At 54.5% G+C, this 10,984-nt stretch overlaps 1 protein-coding gene across 1 annotated transcript; it reads right to left on the reverse strand.

The window, feature by feature from the left end:
- Positions 1-1,663: 1,663 nt before the first annotated feature.
- On the reverse strand, positions 1,664-4,384 carry LOC146759382 (uncharacterized). The gene is made up of 4 exons (XM_085510366.1): positions 4,300-4,384; positions 3,845-4,082; positions 2,733-3,642; positions 1,664-1,893 (listed from the first exon to the last, which is right to left on the reverse strand). Exons 1-4 carry the CDS (start codon positions 4,382-4,384, stop codon positions 1,828-1,830), a joined length of 1,299 nt encoding a protein of 432 aa, XP_085366492.1. The 3' UTR covers positions 1,664-1,827.
- Between the last annotated feature and the right edge of the window lie 6,600 nt (positions 4,385-10,984).

Genomic DNA, 10,984 nt, shown 5'->3' on the forward strand with positions numbered 1-10,984 from the left:
CCTTCGGACGCTCCATCTCCCCACTGCTTGCAGGCACCTTTGCTTGCCCAGACCACACCAGCGGGAACACCATCCCCATCTTCTGAAATTTTTGGAAAAAAATGTACACCAAGGCAGCTGCGTGGGGGGCTCAGTTACAGATTGGCCTGGGGAAGCTCCGTTTCCCTCTTTCTGTGCTGTTCTGACACATTTGTTTTTGGGTTCCCACCTGTTTTGCCCCACATACCTCATCAGTCCCATTCTTAGGTTGGACAACACCTTACCTTCTTCCTCTACCTCATGGTCAACATCTACCAATGTTCATAATGATGCAGCCAAATACAAATCTCTTCAGGCAAAAGATTTGTACAACAAATTCAAAGACAGCACCCAAGAAACCATCTGAATAACACTGCACCTCCTTGAGCATAAACCAAAGATGAGATTGATGAGTGCAAGGAGTCCATTCCTGGACTTGTGTAGGTTTTAGTAAGCCACAAAACTGGTAGACCAGCTCAGCTTCTAACTCATGCGAGACTCTTCAAATAGCCAGGATTTATTTCCACTGACTGCATTGCCATGAGAAAACTGGTAACTGCTTTTTCTGAAAGAAGAAATGCAAGCTAATATACCATGGGAAGCTTCTTAGTAAGCTTTGTGACTGGAGGCCTAGCTGGCAAGCTTGGGTGTGCATTTTGATACAGCCTTAATGCATTAAAATGCATTTATTATGCATTTAAACAAATGCATAATCCCTTGAGAACAGCTTATATTTAGAAATGTAGATCAGAAAGGTGTTTGGGCACTGAGAGCATTCAGTTTCTGGTATGGTTCTTCCTGCAGAATTGAACCTGACTCTCAGACCAACAGAGAGGAATCGCTGCTCCACGTTTTGGAGCACAGCGGCTCCACCCCACCAGGACAGATTCCAGCAGTAAAACACAGCAGTGGGCTGACACCAAGGGGAGACCCACACACAGCCCACGGCTCCAGGGGATGACTCCAAGCTAATGGAACCAGGCAGAGGCCCCACCACACCACGAGGCACACACTGCCCCAACAGCCCTGGGCACTGTGCTCCTGCCGATGGCTGCAGGTAGGATGGGTGCTGCCAGAACCAGCCCAGCCCTCCCAAGGAAGTAGAAACCCTTTGACACACAGTTATCACCAAAAGGCTCCAACAACCCAGGGAGGATCCATCCATCCCACTGCTTTGTTGTCTGTCGACCTTCACTTGAAAAGGGCTGGACATGCAGCATTCAGACAAGGATTCTCAGAAGGAATGAGCAGACACCACCTTACTCTGGGGACATGTAAACGTGAATGGGAAAGATCAGTAACCAGCAACATGACGAGAAAGGCATAGGTATCCTGGGCTGTCAAGCTCTGTAGGAGACAGCCAGAGACCGTGCAGGGACAGCCCCAGCTAAAGGCTCCCAGCTTTCCCCTCCTTGGTTTGGGGGCTGGTCAGATGATGTTCACACCAGCAGCTAAGGCCAACACACCCTCCTGTTCCAGTTGCTCAATGCAATGAAAATTGCCTGCCCTGGAGACATGACAGACCAGGCTAGAGAGAGAAGACAACAGCACAGGAGAGGAAATACTGCTGCCCTGTATCACAGAAGAAAATGACAGAGGGCAGTGGCCGTGATCTGCAGATGCTATGCTGATGCCAAGCCAGCGCCTGGCAAGCAGCAACACCACGAAGGGCTGTGACAGCTCCTCGCCCACCTCTGCCCGTGCTCCCCAGGTGTGGCAGCACTGAACTGCCCCTCCGTGTAGCCGCCCTCCGTGGCTCCCTCCTCAGCTGCAGCCGATCCCTGCAGGGAGGTTTGTTTGTTCCTGACATCAACATGGCTGCAAGGTTTCGGCTGGCTCCTCAACAACTGCCGTGCTGTCTCCCCTAACGGGAACCTTCCATCAGAAAAAAAAATAAATAAATAAAAAAAAGGTTGATTGTGTCCTACATTTGCTTTCCCGCAGACGAGGAGCGCTCACTACACACAAAAAGGAGGGGAGGGGAAGGGACGGCACTTAACACAAATCCTGGGATCCCGGGGACAAGCGACAGCCTCCCAGGACAGAGGTGCAATGACAGAGGCGTGTGCCGGGCGAGGGCAGCGGGACGGCGCGGCTGACGGGAGCCTCCCGCGGTGAGGGCAGGCGGCAGGAGGGAGCCGGGAGCCGCATCTCCGCACACCCGGTGCGTTCCCTGCGGAGGAGCTCAGGAACCCCCCGCAGCCGGAGGAGCCGAGCCGTGCCCCCGAGCGAGCGCCCGGCAGGACCGCGGGCACGGCCGCGACCCCGGCAGCGCAGGGCTCGGGCGGCACCGCGCAGCCCCGGCCCGGCCCGGCGGTGCCGGCGCTCCCCAGACGGCGGCAGCACCGCGCCAAGGAGCGGAGGGGGCGGCGGCCGCCGCGGTATCCGCGGCCCTGCAGCACCCCCAGCCGCGGGCGGCCGCCGGCGCCGTCCCGCGGGCAGCGATGGGAGCGCGGCCCGGCCCGGCCCGGCTCGTGGCGCCCACCCCACCCTCGCCCCGCGCGGCCCCGCGGCCGCCGCCCCCCCGGGAGGGGAGTCCCAGGCGCCGGCGGACACCCCGTCCCGTCCCGTCCCGGTGCGATGCGGGGCGAGCCCTGCACGGAGCCGGGCGGGACCCCGCCGCTGGCGCCCTCCCGCGCCCCTTCCCCCATGAATAAGTAACGGCGGCTGCAATGCGGCGGGAGCCGGGCGACGGCCGCCAGCTCCGCGATTACCTGGTGCCTCTCGGGGAAAGACGGCGTCCGGAGCGCTTCCCCTGCAGCGGCGGCCGCGGCCGGGCTCCGGCGGGGCTTCAGACTCTCGCAGCAGGCAGGCTGGCCGCCTCTCTGCCCTGTGCCATGGCTCAGCAGCCGCATCCTAGACCGGCTCCGCGGTGGCGGCTGCCGGCGGCCGCGGAGGGAAGGGCAGCCCGCACGGACGGCCCCATGGAGCGCGGCGGCTCGGCTCCGGCTCCGGCTCCGGCTCCGGCTCCGGCTCCGGCGCGGGCAGCGGCAGCGCACATGCACACACGCACACACCGCGCCGGGCGGGCGGGAGGCGGGGGGACGGCGCGGGCGCGGGGCACGCAGCGGCGCAGCCCTCCGAGCCCGCTCGCATCGCCCCGCCGCGGGCAGCCCGCGCCGCTCCGCTCCGCGCCCGCCGACCTCGCGGTGGAGCCGAGCCGGGTGAATCCTCGCCGAGCGCTGCGTGTCCGCGCTTCGCTGCGGAACGACGGAGCTTGGGGGGGGGGGGGGGGGGGCCGCGGAGCCTCCCCGGGGGCACCTACGGCGCGGCGGGCGGCAGGGCCATGCGGCTCCGCGCTCAGGCGGAGCAGCCGCGGCGCCGCGCGGTGCGGTGGGGCAGGGCGGGGTGCTCGGCCCGGCCCTTCGCTGCGCCCATCCTCCGCACCCAGCGCTGCCGCCCGGCCCCGGCCCCCGCCAGCGGCGCCGCGCGATGCAGCTCGGAGGCGGCCGCCGCCTCCCCCGCGCCGCGCCGGGGCGGGCACGGGATGCGGGCGCTCCCCGCCCCGCACGCACGGCTGAGCCGCAGCCGCCCGACCGCGCGCAGACGTGTCGCGGGCCGGACAGCCGCGCACCGGGCGGGGCAGCGCCGACAGGGAGCACGGAGCCACGAGTCTGACCAACGCTCGGGTCGGGATGCGGGAGGGACGCGGGACCCCGGGCCCCGTGGGGAGGCGGGTGCGTGAGGAGCGGAGAGGAGAGGAGAGGAGAGGAGAGGAGAGGAGAGGAGAGGAGAGGAGAGGAGAGGAGAGGAGAGGAGAGGAGCGGAGAGGAGAGGAGAGGAGAGGAAAGGAGAGGAGAGGAGCGGAGAGGAATGCTGCTGCCACCGCTCAGGAGCGTTTTCGGCTTTCGAGCGGCTTTTCCGCTGAGGGAACCGGCAGAAACGGCTGCGGCGCCAGGAGGAGCCACGCACGGATTCGAGGCGGCGTTGGAAGCCGAGCGCGGAGCTGCGCGGAGCGGAACCGTCTCCTGCCGGCCCGGCCCCGGCCCCGACACGCGGCTGGGTGGAGGAGATGAGCCCGGCGCGGAAATGAGAGGTTACGTTGTCTCCGGGGTCAATAAACTCTGTAGGCGTCAGGGTTTTAGAGGTTGTTACCTGTCTCCAGGACTCCTCGCAGTGTGCAGCTCTGACATTTTGAAATCTTGGTCCGGTTTTCTCAGAAAATGACAGCGATGTTACAGCACGGCGAGCAGAGCACCGCGACAAACACTGCCTGCCCGGAGAGGAGCCGCCGTACCTTGCCAACATGCAGCAACCCTGCGCCTGGAAAGAGGCCCCCACCACTGGCCATGAACCCTGGCCCCTCGGCCACCCTCCCGTGGGGACAGCAGTGGTGCCGCTTGGCTGGGGCTGTCCCCACTCTCATGCTGCCTGCAGCTGGAGGAGCGTGGGGCCAGGGTTACTGTGGAGCATGTGGGTACAGCCCATCGTTGTGCCGGGGTGGATGCAATGCTTCTGGATACCTTGTGCTGGGCGTTGTGCTGGGTGCGCACGTGGGGGGGGCACAGCCCCAGAAGAAGAAGAAAGCTGCAGCGCTGCACCTCACACCTTCCTCCTGGAAACCTTCCTGCCCTGGGATCCAGCGCCTGGGGTCAGTGTGAGCAAGGAAAGGGAATGCGGCTTTGCTCCCAGACCCATCTCTGTGCAGCCTGAGGACACAGTTCTTGCAACCTCTAAGGGGGAAAAGGAGCATTGTTTTGAGATCAGCACCACAGCTTGTGCCTGTGGACCATCAAAACTGCCCTTCCCAGAGCAGTGGCCACCTCTGCCCTATCAGCAACTGCTGCCTGGGGCTGGGAACTGAGGATTGGCACTGAGGGCAGCTCTCCTCTATCCATTTTCAAGCCCTCTGCTCCATGGATCAGGATCAGGCTGTTACAAGGGCAGAGAGGCCCAAGTGATGAAGGAAGGGAGCGACTGATTCCTCTGCTCCCCTAAGAGAAAAGCCACGTCAGAAAGTTGGCTTTGCCAGGGTTTTCTTGTGCATCCCTAATTTTCAGTTCTATCACTGCTGTCTTTTAGAACTGGAGGGAGTGTGTTTGGTGCTCCTCAGTCCCATGCTTGGCCCTGCTCAGCATTAGCAGTGTGCTCCCTGGAGGGAGCAGACAGACAGGAAGGCGCTCTGTGGTAATGCATCTGCAGTCTTGGCTGACCTCTGCCACATGGAGCAGCCTCCTCAGGCCTCTCATTCCCAGCATTTGCTGCCTTGGCACTCCGTTCTGGCCCAGGAGCAGCAGGGCGGGCACAGCAGCGGTGCCAGCTGTGTTCTGGTGCGAGGAAAGGAAGCAAATGTTTGGGTATGACTTTCTTGGTGACAGGAGAAGCTTGTTCCAAGTCAGGCTCATAGTGGAGGCTGCACTGCTTTGCTGCCATCCAACACAAACACCAGGACTGGGTCAGAATCACTCTGAACAGGTACTGTGACAGCACGTCCCAGCAGCTGCCTCCTCACAGGCAGGTTCAGGAACATCCTGCACCCTCTGCTCTCAGGGCTGTGCAGGGACTACTGCCAGCTCAAAATTCATGCTGGGCATGGGCCTGAAATGGCCCTGCTGCTTTGGTAACATCCCCAGGGAAAAATGCTCTTTTCCAGAGGGTCTGGGAGCGCTGAGAGGCAGGTGGCCATGGGGAGCACCCGCTGTGCCGCAGCTCAGCCACTGTACCTGCACTTCCACCCTTCCCCACGAGCCCTTGAGGGAGCTTTGTTTTACTGCAGCCTTCAGGAACAGGATAAATGCCTTCTTTCTGACAGAAGACCACTTGTTAGCCTATATTCTCCTTTCGTAGGTATCATTCAAGAATTGTTTGATAGAATCACTGAGTGGCTTGAGTTGAAAGGAACCATTGAAAGTCATCCCATCCACCTCCCCTACAATGCACAGAGACACCCACAGCTCTGTCAGGAGCTCAGAACCCATTTCCTGACCTTAAGGGCCTGCAGGGATGGGGCACCACCACCTCTTTGGGCAAATTGTGCAGTGCCAACACCACCCTTATTGTAAAAACTTATGTCCAATTTAAATATCCCATCTTTCAGTTTGAAACCATTTAACCATTTTCCTCTGGATGAACACACCATCAGGTCTGTGTCTCCCCTGAACTGAGGACTCCACATATGGAGCAGTGCTCCAGGTGAGGTCTCACAGAGCAGAGCAGAGGGGTGGGATCACCTCCCTCAGTCTCTGACCACCCTGTTTTTTGTGCAGCCCAGGGTACAGTTGGACTCAATGATCTCTAGAGGTCCCTTCCAACCCCTACAGTTCTGTGATTCTGTGATACAGTTGTCTTTCTGGGCTGTGAGGGCACATTGCTGGCTCACAGACATCACTTTGGTCTCTTTTGGCTGAAATAAAGATGGAAGGCTGCAGCTATGTGCTCTACCTGTCATGCTGCCCAAGTGCTTCCTGCCCCCCAGAGCCATGTGCCCCACTCAGCCCTAGGCACAGTGGCTGCTTGTCCCCACCTGCTTCACACCATAACCCCTTGCTGGCCTTGCAGCTGGGGAAGATGCCATCAGTTAGAAGTGCTGCCCAGCAGCTGGGCACGCAGGCGTTTTTCTTGGGGAAAGGAAGGAGAAATACTTTCCTAAGGTGTTGTGTGCAAACCTGGGGAAGTGACAGATTAGGGAGACAGTCTGGATTGAGCAAAATGCTTAAAAACAAACCAAAACCACCTCTGAGTGCTAATGCAGTGTGCTATGTACACACCCTAAAGGAGACCAACAGCAGTGCAGGGAGGTAGAACAGCAATGGATGGGTGGCTGCAAGGTTTAGCATCCCTGTTGGAACTTTGAAGCAAGAGGGAGTAAATGCTTCTTTTTATGGTAGTCTGTTGTGGCTAATCAAGAAACGTTTGGGAACTGCGGTTTTTACTCATTTTTACAAGAAGCTCAATGCCTCAGTGACGGAAATGTCGGGGCAGCGCTGCATGCAGTGTGTCCTCCCCTGAGGGCCGGGCAATGGGAGCACTGCGGTTATCGGGCACAGGGGACGCTCTGTCTGGAGGCAGCAGCGCGGTACGTCAGGTTCATCGCTGTTGGTTTCCCACGGTTTAAATTATTCTAGTTTCAGTTCTGCGGTCTGTAAGATGGGGGAGCTGTTGCATTGCACAAGAACCGCGCAGGCTGCTCCTCCCGGTTCCACGCGGTGAGAGCCTCCCGGGCCGGGCTCACCTGATCCATCACCAGCGATGGCTCCGCGGGAGCCTGGCCCACGGAAGGGATTGCTGGATAAGCCTCTTCCTTACTTTAATAGCTCTAACGCTATGTAAAGTGGACTGGTGTTGCATTGAAGCCCACAGTACACGTGTTCGCGAGCAGCAGCACGGACTCATTTATTGCCCCTGGATGTGCTTCACTGCTGGGTGATGGTGAAGCAGGCTGGTCATCAGGTCAGCTTGGTTCCCTGGCTGAAACTAAGCCAGGTGAAATAGATGCTTGGTTGCTGATGTGCACCTTGGGATTCTTAGTTTATGGGTTTGTTGGTTTGTTTGATTGTGGGTTGTTTTGGGCCTTTTTGTTGTTGTTTTGTTTTGTTTTTTAATCTTTTACAAATCTTTTCAGCCTAGATTTACATTCATGATTACAGTATTATACTGTTTGTTCTCTAACAGCCTCGCTTTCTGAGAAAGAAGTAAAACAAAGCACTGACACCTTTTGGGTTGATTTCTAAATCTCGTCTGCGATAAAATGAAGATTTCTACCAATTGGCACCTGACTTTCAAAATGGTGGTTTATATCTCTCAGCACTTTTTATCTAACAAATGCCACCCAGCAGATCACTACCAGCACAAGGCCTGTTGGACAGCAGCGTGGCCCCAGCACCAGGCTGCATGGGGGACGGGGAGGATGGGGAGGAACACAGAGCACCACTCCAAGTGCCTCCGTCAGCACTGTCCACCTTTCCAGCCTGCTCACCACAGGGTCAGTGCACTCCCACTGCATTCAGGCAGGCAGAGCTGCTGGGTGAGGAGTGCATGGGATGGGACGGGCTGCACCCAGCTGTAGTGAAGTGCCTCTGTCCCACACACTGCAGCCACCCCTGTGCTCATGAAATAAAACCAAGCATCTGGGTTAAGGATGTGCTCCATTGCCCATCTCCTTTTCCCTTCTTCTGGCAGTACTTAGGTGTGCCCTTGGCAGTTATTAATGAGCTCCCTTAACACTTGCACTCTTTTCATGTTGCTGTTTGCTTGGTTGTTTTTATTTTTTTAATGCTTTCTTATTCACATTATTCCTTATGTGACTTATCCTTGTGGAGATGACATCTCTATAGGAAGTAGCAAAGTCAGCATCATCAGCCTGCATGAATTGCCTGAGCATCCTTGCTGCTTCTGAAGCAGCCAGGTGAAGGGCTGGTTTACAGCATGAACTGAAAATGGTTTGCTTGTCTCCCAGCTGCTGATTCAAGCATTTACCTTAGGCCAAGACTTAAGTGGAGAAGAGTAATTTGAGCCGCTTGCTCCATCTTCCTTCTGCATGTCCTATCTATTATACCCACCCAATCAGCTGAAGGCTCTCAATTAGCTGATGAGTGGGAGGATGAAGAACCATTTATGCACACAAGTTTAAAAAAAAAAAATAATAATCACTCGGTTTACAGTCTTTGTGGTCACAGCTTAAAGCAGAATTTCGTTAGAGAATTTCATCACTGGCATAACCACACTTCAGTGACAAAGTTGCATCAAAGCAAATCAATTGTTACTCCAAAATTTTACTCACAGGTACTGGCAGGGTCTAATTCTGTCTGATGATTTTCTGACCAGAGAAGGAATATTCCACTGGGCAGGAAAAGGAGTTAGATAGAATGACTTAGGCAGAAACATCCCAAACAAGTAGAAATGGAAAGATGCTGGGGTAACTAATATTGTCAGGAATTTGCCAATGGGGAAAAAAAAATAATGCAGAGGCACATGGGCAAAAGAAGTCTTGTAATAATTCTTCAAAAGAGAGGGAGCTGGAATCTGGCATGGATCCCCATAGCTTCCAAGCTTGTTCAATTAAAATCAACACTGAGTGGGTTTTCTTTCACTTCCATTACTCAAGCTGCATTCTTCAAAGGGATAGCAAATGAGTGATATGCATATGAAAGAACCATGGAGTATGAAATTACAAAATGATACAAGGTTTGGATATTTGCACTTTGAGATATTAAATCTTCTGAAGAAAAATATTTGAGCAAATTCTGAATAAAGGACCCTACAGAGGAGGAAGGAAGAGCTGTGAGATAAATCTAATAAAGATGATACTATGCAATTTCCGAACACTCTTGAATTACTGAGTTTAGCTGTGGCAGTGTTTCCAATGGAGGATTCACTCCCACGTAGTCAGGCAGCAAGCACATTTTAAAGCCCATTTGGAACTATTTTCTACTCATGGTGCCATGGGGCAGTCTATGGGGAATACGTATGTCACAAAATCAGAACCACAGGGGTGGAAAGGGACGTGTGAAGCTCCCTCAGCCCACCCTCTTGCTAAAACCCAGGTGACTTTATTATTTTTATTGTTAAAAGTGGACATCAGAAATTCACTTTTTTCTGCTGTAGCAGCACCAGCCCTTTGGTGCTGACCTGAAACATGTTCCCTAGCCCTCTTCCACTCCTGCTTTGCTGTTCCACTTCTCTCATAGTACTTCACACGCTCCATCAAAACCTCTTCTTACTTTTCTTTTAGAAACCTTTGTTTCCTCTGTGATTTTTATTGAATCCTGGATGCATTTCCCTATGGTCAATAAGCTTTTTTCCCCAGTTCTTGCAAGTTTTCTCATTTCTTATGGCCTCTTTAAAACATTCATCCATTTGAGGCACCATCACTCAAATTTTCCCTTTTGTGGAGGAGCCTAAATGCGCTGCACACAGCTACATGTTAGTAGGAAGGGATTTTTTTAAAATCAAAGTGGGGCTGTCTATGTGCAGTAAAGAAATAAGTACTACTGTCTCCATTTAGTCCATTCTCTTATGACTCCGCTCTCAGATTTCAGGCTGGATAGCAAAAGGGTGTGCTGCCAGAAAAGCTTTTCACCTCCTGGAGAAGTGCAGATACTCATGGACAAGATGTTCTCAGTCAGCACACCCAAAAATGTGTGTCCTGTGTAGTTGGTTCAGAGCCCATCCCCAAGGCTCTGAGCATGTGGGCCCCACTCACTGCAGGCAAAGCCTTTCCTGCTCCCCGCTGCAGAGCCACACATCACCCAGGGACTGATCCACACAGCTGTTTGCTTTCTCAAAAACAAACAACAACAAGAAGAGAAGAAAGAAGTATCTTTAACCACATTCCGAGAGATTTTATTAGCTCTATCTGATTTTAGAATCATTTTTAAAAAATAAATTTACCATGGCAACTCAGTAAGTCTGTGTATATTTCCAGCAGAAAAGCAGAGGAGAGTTTTGACATTCCTGGTTTTATCTTCAAACATGATGGGCACCAAAACACACAAAAGAGCACCCACACAAAACACCTGGTCTCATTTCTGATATAGTTCCATACCAAACATGGATTTCACACAAAACATGTACAGGTGCCCTGCTGGGAGACATGCGGCTGCCCCATCCTGCTGTGCAGCACAGACTGTGTGTGAGTGGGCTGAGAAAGAGGAGGGTGAGGAAGGCTTCTTAGTTCAGCACGGATCCACTTCATCTTGACTTCACCTGCAGAGTCCGCTGGGATGCTGAGCCGTGCTCTTCCGCAGCTCTGGTGTTATTACAAGCCTGCATTATGTTGAAAGCCAGTAATTAGATATGTTCTTTAAATTGCTCAAGTGTTTGTGTAGTAAGCAATTACCAAATTCTACATCACAATTCTACAATTAGCAATTCTACATTGTTAATAATGAATTTAAGGCTTGTGCAATAGCTCTCAAGTGCTTGGATTCCTCCTTGAAGGATCATGTCTGCTCTCTAAGCACAGGCTGCACACCAGCCTGCCATCAGCAACCAGGTTGTTTGGACAGTGTTGGTCCCTCTGCCCAGC

This window comes from Coturnix japonica, chromosome 10 (genome assembly GCF_054131305.1).
Source record: "Coturnix japonica strain WE chromosome 10, WE-NBRP24, whole genome shotgun sequence".
NCBI lineage: Eukaryota > Metazoa > Chordata > Aves > Galliformes > Phasianidae > Coturnix > Coturnix japonica.

Coding starts and splice junctions, on each gene's coding strand:
- LOC146759382 (XM_085510366.1), bottom strand. CDS start 4,384: ATGAGAGTGGGGACAGCCCCAGCCAAGCGGCACCACTGCTGTCCCCAC. Junction 4,083..4,299: donor GCCAGGGTTCATGGCCAGTG/GTGGGGGCCTCT, acceptor TGACGCCTACAG/AGTTTATTGACCCCGGAGAC. Junction 1,894..2,732: donor CTTTCCCCGAGAGGCACCAG/GTAATCGCGGAG, acceptor TTCTGATGGAAG/GTTCCCGTTAGGGGAGACAG.